At 50.2% G+C, this 19,825-nt stretch overlaps 2 protein-coding genes across 2 annotated transcripts; one reads left to right on the top strand and one right to left on the bottom strand.

The window, feature by feature from the left end:
* Positions 1-5,647: 5,647 nt before the first annotated feature.
* Positions 5,648-11,575, bottom strand: UCRPA7_7618 (putative phosphatidylinositol 4-kinase protein; the record flags this gene model as incomplete). The annotated part of the gene is made up of 7 exons (XM_007920146.1): positions 5,648-6,844; positions 6,900-7,187; positions 7,239-7,367; positions 7,491-8,112; positions 8,695-9,857; positions 9,905-11,515; positions 11,573-11,575. The coding sequence occupies 7 exons, from the start codon at positions 11,573-11,575 to the stop codon at positions 5,648-5,650; spliced, it is 5,013 nt and encodes a 1,670-aa protein (XP_007918337.1).
* A 658-nt stretch (positions 11,576-12,233) lies between these two features.
* On the top strand, positions 12,234-13,090 carry UCRPA7_7617 (putative proteasome component c5 protein; the record flags this gene model as incomplete). The annotated part of the gene is made up of 2 exons (XM_007920145.1): positions 12,234-12,343; positions 12,403-13,090. 2 exons carry the CDS (start codon positions 12,234-12,236, stop codon positions 13,088-13,090), a joined length of 798 nt encoding a protein of 265 aa, XP_007918336.1.
* Between the last annotated feature and the right edge of the window lie 6,735 nt (positions 13,091-19,825).

Raw genomic sequence — 19,825 nt, 5'->3', positions numbered from 1 at the left:
AGTAGACGGCTGCACCAACAAATAACTAACCCGAATGCAGCGGTATACCAGCAATAGCTATTATGTTGAGCACCATCGTTATCAAAGGATTGTGCTGGCTTTGGTGTCGACTCGTCAAGAACTCGAGTGTCCAGGCTTTGTAAGGATCTTATATTATGGTTCATTGATGTTTACTTACTAACCAACATCCTTATTAGGGCTTCTGATGCGGCGACTGGTAAGTACCCATTGATCGACTCGAAAGAAGTCTGTAAACTCTAATTTACCTCAGATGTCATCTTCAATGCCGGTTCAATAGCCTTCCCGATAGGTAATGCTAGAGTTTCATGCCGTCAGTAAAGAACGTCACTTACAAATTGCTTAGTTGGGTTTTACGCACGAGTATGGTGGCTCGATGCTCTAGGAGGGTTATTACTGTCGCTGGTTGTTATCTTCAACTGGTCTCACACCTCAATGGAGCACATCAAGAACCTCTCGGGCTTCTCGGCTACCGCAGACCAAAGAAATATCTGTCAGTCTGAAACCCGTTTCGACCAGAACGAATCTAACTCGCATATAGTACTCTACTTGACTATGCGATTTGCAAAGACAATCAGACAGATCCAGGGGTTACAAGCTTATCATGCTGGCGACAAGCTTAATGTTGAGGTAAGATCAAGTTAGCGCGTTTTAAAGGCTTCATTGACACTGATGCTCTGTAGGTTGATATCGTTCTAGACGCCAGCACATCACTCAAAGACAGTCACGACTTGAGGTAAGTTTAACATGTTGATAAAAAGAACGAGGATGAGTCTAACAGAAGAGCAGCGAGAGTTTACAATATGTATTAGAGTCTGTTCCTATCGTAGATCGAGCATTTGTGCATGTTGACTATGCTAGTTACAACTTGCCAACACACATGGAACAGCAGGCAGCATAGTCATACACATTCTTCTTCTTCTTCCTTCATAGGAAAAAAGCAAATATGTTCATGACTCTCACTTTAAGTCCGCTCGGGCACGTATACTTAAAAATTGATGTCGATGCGCTGCCTACCAATGAGGTGGATGTGCCAATCATCGTCGACTCACATGACCGTAGTTACGTACCTCTCAGCCTCGCTACCCAGCTACCTCCAGTTGCGGCATGGCTCACCAGGTATTCATTCTTGTTTGAGCGTCCCAGATATCTAAAGTCATCCATCTCATACGTCTGTCGACCCTGCTGATATGGCCGGGCATCGAATATCTGATACTGGACTCTCTGTGGTTTACGAGCCAGAAACAGAGGATACAGTTGTTGAGTAAGCCTTCAGACTTTATTCTCAGCCTTCTTCTACTCTGTAGTCAAATGTTGATCTATCAGTATTGTGTTCGTGCATGGCCTCCAAGGCCACCCATACAAGACTTGGGCTGCCAAAAGGGAAGTGAAGAAAAGTTACGATCCCAGCGTTCCGGGCAAAAAGCAGCAATCCAAACGGCCTCCTAATTTCTTCAGCTTCATTGATACTTGGCGAAGCAGACACTTTCCGAAATGGCGGTCATCAGGCGCTGAGAAAACCCAGAGGTCAGGCAAACCAAATTACAATTATTTAGGTCAGAAATCTTCCGATAAGGTGTTCTGGCCTGCTGACCTGTTACCGGCCCATTTCGAGAATGCGAGGGTCTTGGTGTGGGGCTACGATACAAGAATCACAAAGTATATGATAAAACCAACGAACAAAAGCAGTACATATTCCCATGGAAAGGACCTTCTCTTCGCCTTGCAAAGGGATAGAGCGGGAAAACATCGCCCACTGATCTTCGTAGCGCACTCATTGGGCGGCATTGTGGTAAAAGAAGTATGAAACGCTTCTCTGTATCCAAGAAGGAGGCTGATCAGGAGCCAGCTGTTGAACTACTCTTCTGCCTCGCGAGAAAATGACCTAAACGAGGTCGTTCAATTTACCAAAGCCGTCATCTTCTTAGGTACACCACATCGCGGCAGCTTCGATATTGCTGCCTTAGGGGAAAAGGCTAGAAAGAGTGCAAACGCTTTGCTGATGGACACAAGCTCTGCAACACTTGATAGTCTCGGCCTGAAGAACTCGGACCTAGAACGTTGTCAGGAGTCCTTCTCCAGAACCTGGGCCAATTACGGTTTTCGTGTCAAAACATTTCAAGAAGCGCTTCCCATGAGCGGGCTGAACATCGGTCCTCTAAATAAGAAGGTATGCTTCAAAGGCTTAAGGGAGCATAGACACGAATAGAGCTCATATATCTCGTCTAGGTCGTCCCCGATTATTCCTCATCGTTAGGCGACCATAGGGAACATGCTGAGAAGCTCCAAGCAAACCACACGGATATGTGCCGCTTCTCGAATGCTGATGATCCTAACTACCGAAAGGTTTGGGGAGTATTGCAGCAGACATATTCAACGTTGACAGGGACAGTTGAAGACAGGCAGACGCAGGACATTGGACCGCAACAGAGCCATCCATTGCCTCTTCACTTGGTTGCCTTTATTGGGTTTCTACCATTTGAGGATATGAATTCGCGCCAACAAAGTATCGAGACCCCACTTGATGGCACTTGTGAATGGCTATTCGAGAATGCTTCTTATAAAGACTGGTGGAGTCGGATCAACATGGATCATCACCGCGGTTTTCTATGGCTGAAGGGCAAACCTGGTTGCGGCAAATCAACACTCTTGAATGCAGCCATGAAACGTACTAAACTTTCACAAGGTTTAGGAGATCATATAGTCGCACCCTTCTTCTTCAATGCTCGTGGCAAAGATCTCGAACACAACATGTCGGGAATGCTTAGATCTCTGCTTTATCAATTATTTCGCCAAGCACCGTCTTTGCTCTTTCAACTTAATATCCAAGACGAGCTGATAGAAAATACGGGGAGCCTAGAATCTCGTCTGTCGGAAGATCGACTAAAGAGTTGTTTCCGAAGACTTTTCATAAAGCATACAGGCACCACGGCTTCAATGGACCAGCCGGAAAGGCGTATAATACTGTTTGTGGACGCACTCGACGAGTGTGACCAAAAGAATATGAGAGAGGTGGCGTATCCTTTTGCCCACATTTCCGAGTCCGCATACTCCTCAGGAATGATTTTGAACATCTGCATCTCCAGCCGACCGTTCCCAGACGTCACGTTGACACATTGCTCCGAAGTCAGTGTACACAGTCACAACCAAATTGACATCGATCATTACATCGACCAGAGTCTTGCAGTCGCAATGAATCGAGGAAGTATCGATTTCAAGATTCTCAAAGATAACATTTTAAACAAAGCTGCTGGTGTATTTCTCTGGGTAGTCTTGGTTGTAGACATGGTGCTCAAAGACAGGGATTGTGGTAGGAGCATGAGTTACCTCACCAAACGAATTCAAATGGTCCCTCAGGCTCTTGAAGGGCTGTTCAAAGAACTGTTAACTAGCTATTTCGAAGATGATGTAAGACTTGCCGTTCACTTTTTCCAGTGGGTTTTGCTGTCTCGGGGGCCTCTACGTCTTCGTGAATGGCATCATATCCTCGCCTTCATTAGACACAAGCCGCCGTCGTCGCTGCGAGAGTGGAAAGACTCGGTATATTTTACAGAGAACGACGATCAACTTGAACGTCAAATTCGTACTCTTTCTCGAGGCTTAGTCGAGGTTTACTCGATTGACCATAGCAACATTTCTCGAAACGACGAAGACGACGATGGATCTATCCGTGCAGGAGCCGGGTCGCTTGATCAGGAATTTGGAGAGACGCGAACGGTACAGTTCATCCATGAGTCCGTCCGTGAGTTTTTCTTTAAGCAAGATGGGTTTTCGATACTCGACCCTCATGCTGGGGTTGATGCCCTTCGGGATGGCCATGTGTTCATCATGACAACCTGTATGCATTATATCTTCATCGAAGAATTGGATGCTTTGGTCGATGCAAGGGGGAAAACCAGTCACTCCAAGGAAAATCGAAGATGGCGAAGATCAAGCATTGCGAGTTTCAGTTCCGCTGGCTCTAGCTATTCAGCACTCAGTTTGAGGAATGATCTGGCAGGCTTGAGCAAGGATTCGGCAAAAGTGCTCCGAAGGTATTCAATCGATACCATCAGTTCATGGTCTTTGAACACGGCACGTGAAGGAAATGTTCACTTGGAGATCGATGACAGAGATACCAGTCGACCAACTCAAGTTGAGTCTCTTGGTATAGATTTAGCAACCGACAACAGGCCAGAAGCGACAATTTCCCGCCCGGAGGAGTCGATTATTGAGCATAGCGCATTGGGAAAGGACGACCCAGAAGGATTCGAGAACAGAAAATTCCAGATGTATACTCAGAGTAGACTGCCGTCTGTAACAGGTAACTCTCAGATTCTGGAAGCTTACCCTGCTCTCCTGGATTACGCGACTACCATGATGAATTACCACGCACGAAAGTCGGAGGAAGAAGGTTCGTACTGTCAACCTCTCTTCGATTTGCTCGAGATAGAAGACATCTGGACACGGTGGCTACGACTCACTGAGCTTCCTGCCATGCCAGTCTACGAGTATGCTATTCGGAAGAATTTGAATTCGTGGCTTTGGAGCTCATTGAAGACCGGAGATGATCTAGCCTGGGCGTTTGCAGGTGCCGTCGAGTACGGGACATACGAAAATCAAGTTGTGATTATACGCCGTCAAGTAGACTTGCACTTTCAAGGAAATGATAAAAGGTCAATGCTGCACGTTTTAGCTGAAAAATCCGACACATATCAGGAGACATACATCACCTCATTTTGGACTTGTCTCGATACGGAACTTGATACCACTACCATCAAGCTTCTTATGAACGCTCGCGATTTCCGGGACCGCACACCACTTCACATCGCTTTGACCAATAACGAATGGACATATTCCGTGATAAAAGCACTTCTTTGGCGAGGAGCGTCGATCAACTCTAGGTGTGCTGGTAAAACGGTCCTCCACGAGGCTTGTTATCAAATCACTAGAGAGTTTTCTCAAGCACGTTCTGGTTTCGACTTTGGCACATTCAATACTTTGCTAGGTTTCAAACCTGATGTCAATGAACAGGTTGAAGTCAACTTGCAAACTCCCTTACATATCATATGCCGAAAACCCAGTACAAATCTTACACTAGCGGCCTTACTGCTGCTAAAACACGGAGCAGACCCCCTTGCTAGAGATGACCAGGGAGATACCCCATTTCATTACCTTGTGCAATTAGAGTTCTATGATGGGTGGACTGACTTAGTGCGTCGCTTTCTAAAGATAGATGGCAGCCTGACGGTAACAAATAACAATGGTCAGACAGTTCTCTATTTGGCAAATAGTGGTCGGAATCCGGAGGTTCTAGAAATACTTCTGCAGCATGGCGCAGAAATTGATGCGAAGGATGAAGCCGGAAATACACCTCTACATATCGCCTGCCGAGGACTTGAGCACACACACTCATCACATACCACGATTATGGTTGAGACTCTGGTCCGTTACGGCGCAAACATCAACGCCAAGAATGACTCGCAGCATACACCCATTCAGCTTGCCAATATGAGAGGGGACCAAACGCTAATACAGCTTCTGTTGAAGAACGGAGCCAAGTCTCAAATTTGATGAAGTACTCAAATCATTTTTATTTGCCTAAATTCAGTCTGTTTTGATAGCGAATTGAATTCTAAGATAAGCTAGACTAATAGGGAATCCCATTTGTCATCAGCTGGAACTGATCATAGACGCCCGTGGAGTAGCTGCTATAGCTCTTCCTGATCAACATCTTCACAAAATCCGCAGCCTCTCGTTCCGTCTTCTCTAGGACAAACCTCTCCTTGAAATGCTTGACCGTCTCCGGCTTGAAACAAGGTAAGCCGCTGTCCATCATGAGGAGAACAATCTGGCTCAACTTCTCGATGTGCTGGCGTGAAGCCAGGAAAGCCTTGATACATAGCTCCTCGAACCACTTGAAGCTCTGGTGCTCTGCGCTACCGCCCATCACAGCGACCATCTCAGATGTTAGCTTGAAAGGCGCACGCTCGAATTTAATGCCGCCAGGAGCAATGTCGAAGATGAAGCCAAAGTCAATGTGCAGAATATGACCTGCGTCATCGACCATGATGTTGCCATTGTGTCGATCCTTGAATTGCAGTAGGAACGAGATGATGCTGTAAGCGGCCATGCTCTTGACAAAGTTGTTGCGCGCCTGTTGGAAGCGCAACGAATCCTCGTTGCCGTACTTGGAAATGAAATATTCATAGAGACCGTTGACAGCTTCTCGGCCGAGCATATCTCGGGAGATGGAGTTGGGAAGAACATCAATCACACCACAGCCAGGCGCAGTGGCTGTGACACGATAGGGGAAGACATACACGTCCAGTCCGACATTATGGAAGATGCCTCGGAAAGCAGCAATCATCTGCAGGGCGAGAACATCCTGGCGACAGTCGTCACCGACCTTGAAGATAGCTGACTGCCAGACCTCGATGGTGTTCTGCGTAGGAGCTTCACCATGGTGCGCGGCAGTCTCTTGAACAACTTCTTCTGTCTCTTCAACGCCACCCTTATTCTTTTTGATTCGGAAGGTAGCCATATATGGTGCCTTGGCGTGACTTTGAAGCGGCTTGCCAGATTTGCGGTCAATTCCAATGACCACGCCATCGGGGTTACTAGGCAAGTAAACTCCGACTTCGACCTTGATCTTACGCAATTCCTCTTCGATCTTTTGTTTCTTCTCAGGCTTCGAACGCTTGATGAGGGGCTTCAATTTTCCTGAAATGCCAGTAACTTCATCGAAGAAAGCAAACTCCCTTAGATAGAACTCGCGGTCGTGAGGCAAGAAGCTCTCAACCATGCGATCCATAACCTTGTCAAGCGTTGGCTTGATGTCATCGGGCTAGCACAGAAGTTAGTATACATCATCCAAACGCTCGTAAGAGATGGTGTTGTACAATTTGAGCATCGTCGTCCTTGTAAGAGTTTGCTTTCATGTTCCAGATAATCTGATGAGCAAACAACTGAGAGAACTGAGCAGTCTCCAGAATGTAACGCTCGACGTAACCCAATGCATCATAACGAAGGGTCTGTACGATCTGAGGAACATAGAAGAACGTTACATCAACAGAGTGGCTCTCCACAGCTCTCATAGCATATTGGATCAGGCATGGATGGTTTTGATACTGTGGCAAGAAATACGTCACGGCCGTAATTGGGTTGACCGGGGCCCAGAAAATAAGATACTAGGCGAATTAGCATCCTAGCGGGTCATGCCAAGTAGCTGATCGACTTACCTTGAGTTGGAAGCTCACATCGGCTGGGAGTGAGCCGCCAAGAAGGACTGTGAGAGCCTCAGGCTCGTCGATGGCTTTCGATGGGAAATTGAGCAAGAGCCAGCGTACTTCTTTGTGAATGCGAGGGAACTGGAATCTGGTTGTCAGTTCAATAGCAAGGGATGGGCTTTCAGCCCAGGCAGTCCGGATGTATTGAGCGACAGCAGCCTAGCAACGTTAGCAAATATCTATATGAATTTGCAAAGCACTCACTTCAAGGCCACCCTTCGGATGTGCCGCCGTACCCGCGATTTTTGAAGGCTCAGTGAGCGGGTAAACCCAGACTGTCAACCTCTGCTGCTCGTTTTCAAGTAGTAACAAGAGTAACTGTTCCTTAGACTGAAGTGATCTCAAAGTGTTGACTTGATGAGCACTGATGTAAGAGACGGCTTTGACAGCAGCGATCACATCTGACAGCAGTCGTATCTCCGTCTTGAGCTGAAGATTATTGCTGCCAAACGACCACTTCGGCGCACCGCTGAACCAACTCAGAGCTGCTGATAGAATCTTGTCCTTTAGACGCCATTGTGCGATTGCGCCCATTGACGTGGTTCGCAGAACCTTGAGACCAAACAACACGATCTGAAACCTGATCTCTCGTGCCATGGGGTGTGAAGTTGCAGTCTTAATGGCATCTAGTGTGAGATCAAGGAGACGAAGGAAAATCTTCTGTGTGTCTGGACTGCCAAGCCTAGTTGCATTGAAGTGACTTGCAAGGAATTGCAAAAGACGCGTGTGTGGAGCAAGGAGATTGTGAACGAGCTGTTTGCGCTTGGCCAAGGCATCAATGTCACTAGGAGCGAATTCTTCTTTCAAGAAGAAGGGGTCGGGGTTTCTAGTATGGTTAGCTCGGATGTTTGACAGAGAGATTAATACATACGTGACTGTGCTACTAAAAAGTCCTTGCTTCTTTTGGATACTGAATTCCCAATGTTGGGCAATCTCCATAAGAATTCTTGGTTCCCAACTGGTATTCTCATTCATGACCCCAAGCCAAAGTGAAATTCCGAGCTTAATGGATTGTTTCGTGAACATTGCAAAGGGAATACTGACGAGGTAGTGCGCGACTGCAGATTCATTACCGGATTCACTCCGGCAAAGTAGGGCAGCAGCCCGGCGCAAAATGTCTCGAACATCTGCAATTGGTGTTGGCTTTTTGCTAAGGATGCGCCTTTCAATATGAGCCAGAGCGGTGACTGCATCTGCACTGTCATTCTCCGATCCAGGTAAGAAAGAAGCTCTACGATCGAGCTTCATGAAAGTAAGCCATTCAAGACTATGATCCGGAAGCGCCTCTGCATAACGATACTCCTGGCGAGTTGTATACTGGGCAACGAAGTCGGAGCCTGTGTTGATCGCGCAGTCCCCAACCCGATCGAGAGAATTGAGTCTCTGGTTCGTTGATGGGATGGCTGACCCCAGTTCTAAAGCGAACGATCTGCCTAGAGAAATATGACCGTAGGCCCCTTCGTCATCGAACTCTGAGAGATACGTCTGTAACAGCCCTTTGATGTCTGCCGGCGCGAGATCAAGCACCAAGGAGACCCAAAATTTAGCCTTCTTGTACAGACGGTCAAGGGTGTACCTGCGTAATGCGTAATCATCAGAGAGCTCGACCGCAACATTGCCGCGAGCAGACTCGAACACAGACCTTGGTTCATACAAATCCGTCTCTGCCTCAAGACAACTCGACCACATGAGCGATAGAAGCTCCAAGAGGGCAAACAGGGAGGATCTATGGCAGAGCGCGGAAGGAACATCTCGGACAATTCGGTCGGCGCAAGCGTAGGCAGCTTGTTGGACGAGTTCGATACGATGACAACAGCAGGTGAAGATGGAAGCCAGCTGGGACGCCGCATACTGAGCGGAGAATGTAACATGGCTGCCATTCAGAGTCTTCTTGAGATATCTGTCGACAACCATGCCCGTAATGCCTTCCATGACACTACTGATATCGCCCCGGCGCATGCTCGGCTCAAGGAAATATGACAACACCTTGGTGCAGTCACCAGAATCGGCTCTCAGACTCTCCACGAGATAGGCGGTTTGTAGGAAGATGACCTTTCTGTAGCTAAGACCTCTAATCTCAGAGGCTTTAGAGGGCACTAGTGTACTGAGCTGCTTCTTGATTGAAGACTCTCGGTCGGAGCTCATGCCTCTTCGTAGCACTGTGTTAAGCTCAATGTCACTTTCGACCTGTTCTCCCCGCTGCTCGGCAACCAAGGGTGGTGAATGAACGGCTATAATGCGCAATGCATCTACGTATTTCTTGCCACGGTCTGTACCTGGTGTAAAGCCATGAACAACGATGTTGAACCAAGCATCACGGAGCAGAGAGTGAGTGTCATCATCTGTCCAGTCGTCGGACGCCATATCATTGGTAGACATGAAGATCGCAAGCGGCTGTAGTAACTGAGCGATCTCTCGAGCTGCGAGCTCAATATCAGATTCCTTGGCGTGGCTTGTCTGGTGAACATCGCCCTTCGAAACAATGCTGTCAAGGATATGTTCCCAATAGATATCATAGAGCGGGGAACCTTGACGAAGATTTGCGGAGATGTAGTTTCTAGCTTTCATGACCTGTTGCTTATTAGAAGACTCCTCAAAAGGCGATACGGGTTACATACCGCGGTGAGTATCAGGTCCTTGTGCTCAACCACTGCATCGTGGCAAATTCGGGTGTACAGTTTTAGTAGTGAGCGGAACTCGAGTTGTCCTCCATTCAGGGCCAATACAGCGGCCCCAGTAATGATACGTGCGTCGACAAGGCTATTGATCTTGTCGTACTTTTGAAGAAGCATTGATTGAGCCAGAGCGGAGATCTTCTCGTCTTTGCACGCACTTGCAATTCCGCATATACCCTCTACGACATTGCCATAGACATGGGATGTATCTTCCTCGCCTGAAATCTGGAGAGAAATGGAGCTCCCGGTCGAGTGCCTCCCATTATAAATTTCAGAACTGCTCCCGCCATCGATAGCTGAGCTACCATTGAGCCCGTTGGTCAGCCCCCTTTCACCACCTGGGCTGAGAACATTGCCCAGAGTATAAAGAGTAGTAATCACGGCATCTGTGGAAAGCATTTGGAGAACATAGGCTAGCGACTGTGAAGCAGTTGTAATGATATGCCCCTGTGCACCACTCTGCACAATGAAACGAGGCAATAGGCGGCAGACAGTCGCAGAGTAAGGTGGTGAGATTCGGCAAATTAGGGCCATGGAACGAAGAACAACAGAGGCCAGGTTCTCGTCGGCCATTTGAATGTGATCGGCGAGAGCATCCTCAAGCCAGGAGATGAGAGTCTCTGTATCTGCTGCATCCTCATTAAGTCTTGCACAGTTGATATAGCTGATCAGGGCAGCAGCCTTGACACCGAAGGCGAGCTTCTGCTGAGAAACAGAGCCCAGACGAGTATAATCGGCGCTGGCGTCGAGGAATGTCATCTGGTCGATGACAATCGAAGCATACGTTTCGACAGACTTGAAATTGGCATCGCCACTTGCCGCCGTTCTAGGACGCAAGAGGCCCTCGCCAGACATCAACAAGTCGAGAATATGAGAGCTCCTCAAAGCGGAGACTTCGGCTACCAGGAGTGAAGTGCCGGCGACAAGGAGTCGCATGAAGCTCTGCTGGAGCAGCATCGCTCCTAGTGGTCGCCCTAACTCTGAATAGTGGCGCATGTATCGCTTCCATTCTTTTGCTATACGTTCATGAGCATGTGCATTACGAATCGTCGAGAATGCCGTTTCCACCGCAGTCAAGAATGGCTCTGAGAGCGTCTCCTTAAGCCGCTGGATCAAAGCCATTCGTCCACCAGACCTCCAGAACTCGGCTTGCGCAGAAGCAGCATCCAAGAAGCCTAGAAGGGACACTGCAATTGTTGCCGTTCGAATGGCATCTTCCAAGCTGGCATCATCTTCATCTCCCTGCGTAGAAATTACACTCTCGGTGGCCTGATCACATGCATTGAGATACGCCCAGATATTTGCTGATACGTTTTCATGTACATCGTCGTGTTGTATGCCTAGGGAGAGCAAGGCAGCGGTGACATGGAACGTCAGGGCCTCCGTTGGCGACGGCTCAACCTTGCGAAAAAAGGGGGACGGCACGAAGACTTGGGTATGGGAGTCGAGTATGTACGGAGTTAATTGCCTCGCAAGCTTCTGGGCACTTGTGGCAGTCTGAACCAATGGCGCGGCTTTGCATAGTGCCAACAGCACTTCGAATTCGCGAATGGTCTATCATCATAACTGTTAGTAGAATCTTTGGATTTAATCACGGAAACTTGTGCGTACCATTGGCACACGCGCCACCAGCTGTGGTTGCCTTGAAGCATAGCCATTGGTGCTCTCTTTAACCTTTGAATGACTATGGCAAGCTTTGCAGAGACGGTCAAGGTCAGACTTGTCGAAGGAAGTAGTAGTATTCGATGCTGAGAGCGCTGCAATCTTTTGCAGCGCCTTTTGGCGGATATCGCGAGACATGATTGCGGAAAAGGGGTCGCACGCTGTGGGGGAAACGCCGGATCACAATCGAGTAGCATGAAGAAGAGCCGTTAGTAGGTCGCGCTCTCCATCACGGAAGAGTTATATGGATCGCGTAGGTGTTTTGGACGGATTCAATAGCGAGACTTCCAGTATCATTTCCTGTTGCCTCAAAATGAGGTGTCGCGAATTCAGGGCAGTGACGGCATCCCTGCAGGTCCACCCAATCAGATTACCAGGCTCCTCCACAGCTTAGCTTAGTCATCTGGAGCTCCGAGCTCCCCTGGCAGCCAGCAAGGCTGCCAGACTGACGCGCGCCAACTTCACCTAACAGCATCAGCCTTTCAAGCTCAACCTGAATCAATCCTCATCATCACCAGCGACGAAGACGAAGCGCGGCGTCGCCCTAACCACATCTCGAACTAGCACTACAGTCATTCTTGGACCCGTCTGAGCTCCCGACACCGCAAAGATGGCTGCCATGTTCAGCCAGAACCCCTTGATGAACGGGCCGAACTACTCGTTCAACGACGCCCCGAAGAACACAGCTGCTGGCGAGTTCCGGCAACATCGTTTTGATCCGTAAGGATGGGATCTACTCAGTTGTTTCTAGCCGGTGATACTGACTACATTCCTTGCAGCTACACTGATAACGGCGGCTCCACGCTTGCTATCGCAGGCGCCGACTTCACCATCATGGCAGGCGACACCCGTTTGACGGCAGGCTACAGCATCAACACACGATACGCCCCAAAGGTGTTCAAGATCGGCGGCACGACTGCAGACCAGAAAGACGCCACACTCGTGCTGTCAGTCGTCGGATTCATGGCGGACGGCGAGGCCCTCAAGGAGCGGCTGGACACAGTTTGCAAGATGTACCGATACCGCCATGGCAAGCCCATGAGCGTCAACGCCTGCGCCAAGCGCCTCTCGACGATCCTCTACCAGAAGCGCTTCTTCCCCTACTACGCATACGCCATCCTCGGCGGCCTCGACGAGGAGGGCAAGGGCGCTGTGTACAGCTACGACCCCGTTGGCAGCTACGAGCGCGAGATGTGCCGAGCTGGCGGTGCTGCGGCGTCCCTGATCATGCCGTTCCTCGACAACCAGGTCAACTTCAAGAACCAGTATGTGCCCGGCAGCGGCGAGGGTCACGCCCTTCAGGAGCGCCCCCGCGCACCGCTATCACGACAGCAGGTCGAGATCTTGGTGAAGGATGCATTTGATGGTGCAGTGGAACGGCACATTGAGGTCGGTGATGGTCTGCAGATGATGGTGGTCACGGCACAGGGCATTGAGGAGATCTACCTGCCGCTGAAGAAGGATTAAAGAAGCTTGGGGCCAGGGCGTGCTCGCCCAGACCTCGGGGCTACCTTGTACAATACTGCATCTTTGGGATCCGGCTCGTTTCTGAGGTGCTAAGAATACAAACTATCAACCAACATGTTATTGCCATTGCCTTAGCGATTACCGTATGATTTCACGTACGGTTTCAAGCCAGCGCTTGGCCGATGGCTCGATCCATCGATCCATGGACTGTCCATCGAGGATTGCAATCGATCCAAGGGAGGGATTGGTCATCCAATATAGATCACGCACCATCAAGCGCTTGACGCGTCGAACTCCCATCAGGCACAGTTGTGTCACCAGTCCCAGGCCAGGTGCCTCCCACTTTCCGTAGCCCTGCCCACTCCCCAACATCACTAGTGATATGTAGAGCGCCTCTACTTGGAGGATAGGCGTAGATGTAGCATCCCACAACTTGGTCCGGTTTCTGAAAGCCAACATGAAAGCGTCCTAACGAGTCGACGCCAGGGGCGAACATCAGCAAGGCAAAAGACCAGCGCGCGAAGGCTTCAATTAGAGCATTCTTAGTCTACGCATCGAACAGCTACCATGGAGCTAGAGCTGTGACGAGGGGGACGTGCAAAAGTCTATTTCCTCCTATGTAGGCCCTTGGAAGGGGGAAAAGGTCAAGCAGCTGAAAGGGTTATCCTAGGCTCCTCAGCGTACCAGCACAGCGGTACCAGCGCGAGTAATGTTACGCCAGGTGGGAAACGGTCCCCCGTTCTGAGACATTTCTTGTACTTCCACAAAAGCGTTAGCCGTAATTATTGCAAGCCACGAGAAAACGGCCGAGGCTCAACAGTTTGAACGGACCCATGGATTGCCAGAAACGGAGAGCAGCTCGTGACGCTCCGCCAGGTCGTCCCCAGTTCAAACAATACTGGCAGACTTGGGGATAGAGCCATCACCAAGTATCGGGTACCAGGTCCGCGTAGGCAGCCATTTAAGCATTTGGATCCTCTTTGCCACGTCATGTATCTAAGAACGGGGGCAGGGATGATGCAAATATGTGGTTCTGTATATCATTCTATAAGACGCTGGTGACAGAAGCGTTTGCCTCGTAGGGTCACTCATCAAGGGTGGCAGATATGAAAGGGATTTTACCAGTAAGCGTAGAGTGCTTGCATGCTAAGCCAGTTTCGACCGTTAGAATGGCACTAAAGCATGTGAGGCATGTCGCTAGTTACCTAGATATCATAACCTCGATAACCTAGTATTAAGTACCTGGGTAAGATTAAGAGGCTTGAGCTGTAAGCCGTGATCATAGTTGCAGACTGGGCGCGGGATCTCACAAAGCCGATATGCCATGTGGCATTCTCGATATGCGAGAATCCCGCCGGCAAACAATCTGATTATTATCAATTCTTGACTGAATACGCGAACCTGTGCTCCTTCGGTGTGCCCGGGAGGCAGCCCGGAAGGGATCTATTGTAGATCTTCATGTAGTCGGATGGCAAGCAAGCCAGCCGCAGAAAATTCGTGGTGTACCTAGCAGCCGCCAGCCCACCTGCCTACAGATGGGAGAGGAAATCAAGTCAATCACTCAGGTGTGGGACAGGAGAACGGGGGTGTGTGGGATGAGGAGGGGGATGAGATGAAAGCAGCAGACTCCGGAGAGAGAGAAGTGTGTGCGGGTACCTGTACCAGACCGGCTGAGCTACTGCGTACCTAGAATCTCATTGTAACCATTGTCGGCCGTACAGCACACAGTTTGTGCTTTGCGCCTTGCGATTGGCTTGTCAGATGAAATTTGAGGAGATTTGACAAGAGAAACGGCTCGGTCTCTAGGGCCGCTATGGCGTGCCTCTGGCATCGAGCAATGATATTCACGGTAAACGCCGGAGACCCTTTGGGTCGTCAACTTCACTGCTTAGTACGCACGGTCGCAGTTCGGCCCCGTGCTCCAATCTTTATCGCCACCGAACGTCGATTTGTTTTCTTGGTTTGGCCGCAATCGAACGGCAAAAATGGGGCATGGAGTCTCGTAAAATAACATATACAGGCTTGAAATTCAAGTCTTCAGCAGCACATGGGTCTGCCCGTGGAGGAGGAGCTGCGGAGGAGTTCTTCGGAATCGTGATTGCCGGGCCCGTAGCGGCGGCGGCTGCTTAAATTGTCGAACGATGTGTGGAGAAGAAAAGGCCGTTCTGGCCCTCCAGCTCGGGCCACTCCGCTTCGCCAAGAAGGGAAATGGTTCATTTGCACCCTTCTCGAATTCTGCCGTTTTGGTCGGTCCCGAGCTCCTGGGTTAGGTGCGGCGGTGGTTCAGGTGGGTTTGGCCAATTTTGAGGCTGGAGCAAGACCACCAGCAACGAGGCCATCGTGGACATCCCCAAGCATAATGCGGTGGCAAAAGAAGGAGAGAGAAAGCAGAGAAAGACAACAACGGAAGCTAGCATTACCGGCAGAGGTTCGTCCTTCGCTTGGGCAATGAACCTGACGATCTCTCCCCGCTGCTGCTGGCACCAGCTGCCAAAGATAGCAGCATCAGCAGAGCGACTTCCCCTTCCTGTCGAGCATCATCTGGTGTCGGGAAATTTTTGGACGAGCGAGTGCCAATTGCGATCCCCCAGCTGCGGAGCCGTCTTTGTGCATGGGCCAGAGAGATCTGTGTAGATCTGCACAGTGTCTGGGTACTCTGCACCGAGTAGAGCCACGGGCTGTGCGAAATTCCTCCCCCAAAGACACCACATCCCGCTCCACTTCCAAGGAAAAGGCAAGCTCAAGTACTTGAGTACTGAAAATGACAAGCGCGCGGGAGGCGGGAGTAGCTTCGATGGGGAAAGAGAAGCTGAATATCAGAACTTATAGGGAAGTGATCGGCAGCCAAAATCTAGAACCCCAGTAGCCGTGGCAAACATTATTGCGTACTATGGCAGCCACGCGAGCCGCGGCACCTCAGGAATCTCCGCTTGTCAGGACTCTAAGAACCCTCTTTGCCGGATAGGGACCGAAGATCACTGCCAGACTTCGCGGTGCTCTCATGATTCATGCAGCAAGATTTGCCGAAGATCCTGTTGGCACTGAAGAACCTCATAATCGTGAAGGAAACATTTGCTCCATAGTCTAGCATTTTGTCAAACCCCTATGAGACCCCTCTACCAGCCTAGGATGTGGTTACATGGGCTCCCATGAATCTCCATCAGTATTGCGGCTCCATGGCAACCTCCACAAAGGCTTTTACGTCTCTAGCACATTTATTCGGCGGCTTCGAATTGCTGCGTTTTCGGTCCCCCGCAAAAGCATCATGACGTCTTCAATCTCATCAACGCTGCAAGAGCAGAAGTTGGAAGCGAGAACAGCGTCCAGAGCAAGTACATAGAGACCTGTACCCATGTGCCTACGGACTAAAATGTCCGGGAAAGTGACGTTGTAGAGAGCATGGGGTTGTGTAAAGCCCTGTTCTAAGAGACAGCCATGAGTTTCCGTGAGCGGTCCAGTGGGGCGATGGAATTAGCAGTCCAGGATCACACGCAAGGGTCGGCACGCTCTGTGACTCTGCTCATTGCTTTGAGAATGCTGACTTGTGTTACAGTATTTCTCCTTGTCTGCAATTACGGATTGCTTGCTAAGACATTGCAATTACTCTCATACTCAGCACTTCGACTTTTCTTGATACCACTGCCTAAGCCTTAGCAATGCTATCGTCGGCCTGCCGTAATGAAATCATTGTCTGGATAGTCTACGAGCAGCAAATGGGAAATGAATGCCACAGCTAAGGAACTTCCTCTCTTGCCATTTGCTCACGGACGATGCCCTGAGCATCGTTGATCAACTGGCCCGCCTATTGGTTAGCAGCCACTAGCCTCCCATTTCTTGACTGGCTAGGGGAAGTGTGGTAAATGGGCACGGCAAGCTAGCCTGTGAGACTGGTCGAGGCTGGCGAGACTGGATTGATATGCCTAGAAGGGCCAGGCGGTTTCCCACTCTCGGCAGTCTCACAGGATTTCAAGCACCATGTTTTTAGTTTCGCGAATGGCTGCCATTGATCATTCAAGGCCAGCCATGAGCTATACCCGTTGGTTTTCTGTCTGAGGTCGCGCGAAGTCATCAAGGGGTACGAATCTCGCGGAGCTGCTAGAGTGGCTGACAGTAAGCATTGGTGCATGAAGCTTGCAAGCAGCTGGCAGGAGAGCCTCCAAATTCTGGACGGATAGGTCGAGTTGGCCTGCTTCCTCGCAGCTTAGGGGTGTGTGACCCGCAAAGTGGTCCCTTAGACAAAATCTAGCGAGAAAATAACAAGCCGAAGTGCTGGGAAGAAACAAATAATGGGTGGCGAAGAATGGGAAGAACGCCACCCTTGGACCCCAGTTGCGGGAGGCTGCTCAACCCTGCCCACTCTTGTGGCACCAACTCTGCCTGTAAAGGCGTTGGCTTTGAGACTCGGGTGGTTCTGGCGACTTGCAAAAAGTTTGCGATGTACCTCTCCTCTTCCTGCCCTCAAAGGCTTGGCCGTCCCGCTGAGGAGGCAGAGGATCTTTCTCAAGAGGGGCTCGATGAGGGGCAAGCCAGAATGATCAGCATGCCAAAGGACCTTCTCGGAGTTATTCCCGGCACGAACCACGCCGGCTCGGCATCACACCTGAAGCTGTAGTACGTAACCTGGAGAATAGCAGGAAGCTACTACGCCGGATGCGATTGCACGACACCTGCTTTAAACCTGTGCGTGCCAGTGCCAACAGCATCAGAAGGGCCCTGAAGGGTCCGACTTAGCCTGGCCCACCGCTGTCTCTGCCAGAAAGGCCGGCTAGGAATCCTTGGTCCCTGGCCCCGTCTCTCAACCTGCATGGTGGCTTTTCCCTTGATGGCAAGGCATGGGAGATGTAGTGGAGGCGCAGATGTGATATACAGGAGCACGAGAGGTCATTAGGACTTCGTTGATCTGTCATATGCACCAAACCTTGGTCAAAGCTTGCTTGACCCTGATAGGTGTGCAAGGACCGCAAGCTTGTTGGACGCCACCCCGTAGAGCACTTGCGAGTAAAACGGGGACTACCTACGCCCTGCATTATGTCTCTGACCAGTCAATGTCCGGCAAAGATCCAGCCTGCGGTTATGGAGGAGCACGACGACGGCACCGGTGTGGTGATACGCAGTGCCAACTTCCAGGCTTGGTCCCTGATTCTGACCTCAGCGGCCGGCGAGCAAAAGATTGACACTGGCGTTGCATTGGATCTGTGGTCCAACTGTGGGCAGAGATGCGCTGTGACGATCCTGAGGGGACGTCTTGAACGCAGGACCCTGGAGTTTAGGCCAGTCAATGTACATGTATATTTTCTTACTAGGGATCTGGGCGTATCTTTTTATATCCTGCCCCAGAGTTTTGTTTCCGAAACCCTGCTTGTGACGAAGACCCTTCCAAGGGAAGCCAGAGACAATTGATGAATAAGAAGAGGCATTGGGCACATGCACAATCCCATTTGAAACAGGACGCCATTTCATCACTGATGCAACTTTTCGTCATGGGAGAACCGGTTAGCCTTGTACCGCCGATCAGATGCCATGATGCGAGTCGGATCGACGTGCTGGGCAACCCTAACAAGCTCGCGGGGCCACTGAAAACCCACTTGGGCAATGGCGACTCTTGAAACTCATCATTGACAGATTTGGCAGCGGCAACATCTGAACTTGCATGTGCTATGCAGCAACTTGCCAAACGTATGCATGTATTTTGTACTTGTCAAGCCACACTGTCAATCAGTCAGTTAGCAACTTGCGTAGTGTGCTTGCTCTGTTCCGGGTCTCCTATGTAGGTTGAAACCTATGTATTCCTTGGGCTGAAGGACCATTCATTGATAGATAGACGGGATCGAGGAAGGTTGCTTATTTGCCCTGGATGCTTGATTTCAGCTTGACTTGCTCGCCTTCGCCGTAGCTCTGCGCCCATGATGCAGAGTTCGTTCGGCCATTGTCTGGTGGCCATATTACTTACACGCTTAGGGAGTAGCCTCGACAGGTCCTGAAGCCATCGCTCTGGCTGTTGGAGAGACCGGACACGAGCTTCTCCGTAGTCACGACGATCTCTACCTCTCTGGGAGCCATCACGAGCTTTTGTTCTCCATTTAATAATAGCTTGCCAACGAGGGCGGGAGCTACTTTCTAAGAACCCAGAGTGGCGTTTTCCTCTTGCTGCGAGCTCTGAGTCGGTATCTTCTCGGGATGCGATATCTCTATGCGGCTGCTTATGGGGCTGAGCACGTCCATACTTGGTCATGATTGTCGGTAAGTACTGTACTCTACCAACTCGAGCAAAGCTTTTTCCTTGGGCAAGACGCTTCATTGCAAGGAATACGTTTCTGCTACTTCTCCTCCTCCTACCCCTACTGAGAGTGCGCGTGATGGGTCTGAGGACCCGGTAAGACTAGTAGCCATCCTCCGCCTGCTGTATGTACCGTAGTTGCAGTCTTTGCCCACCTGGAGTACCAAGATGAGTAAGTAGGTCGTACCTAGGTATGTAGTCCCATACCTAGAGAGCCTAGATAGTCCGGTGAAGGGGCCTGTCTTTCAATGGGCCGGCTAGAACGATTGTGGCTCAGCGACCGGGTCTCTTGATGGGTTGAAGAGTCTAGTGTAAGGGGAGTTGTGGGTGGCGAAAACGGCTCTTAGAGTCGAGTTGGGTCCCCCCCGTCCACCACACCCATCCATCTGCTTGGGTGCGATTCGCCCCGGCCGCAATAGCGGAAGCATCCCAAACAAGAGATTCCCATGGCTTTTCCC

Source organism: Phaeoacremonium minimum, assembly GCF_000392275.1.
Source record: "Phaeoacremonium minimum UCRPA7 unplaced genomic scaffold PA7_03_scaffold_541, whole genome shotgun sequence".
Classification (NCBI taxonomy): domain Eukaryota; kingdom Fungi; phylum Ascomycota; class Sordariomycetes; order Togniniales; family Togniniaceae; genus Phaeoacremonium; species Phaeoacremonium minimum.
This window is presented reverse-complemented; position numbering and strand designations above follow the sequence as displayed.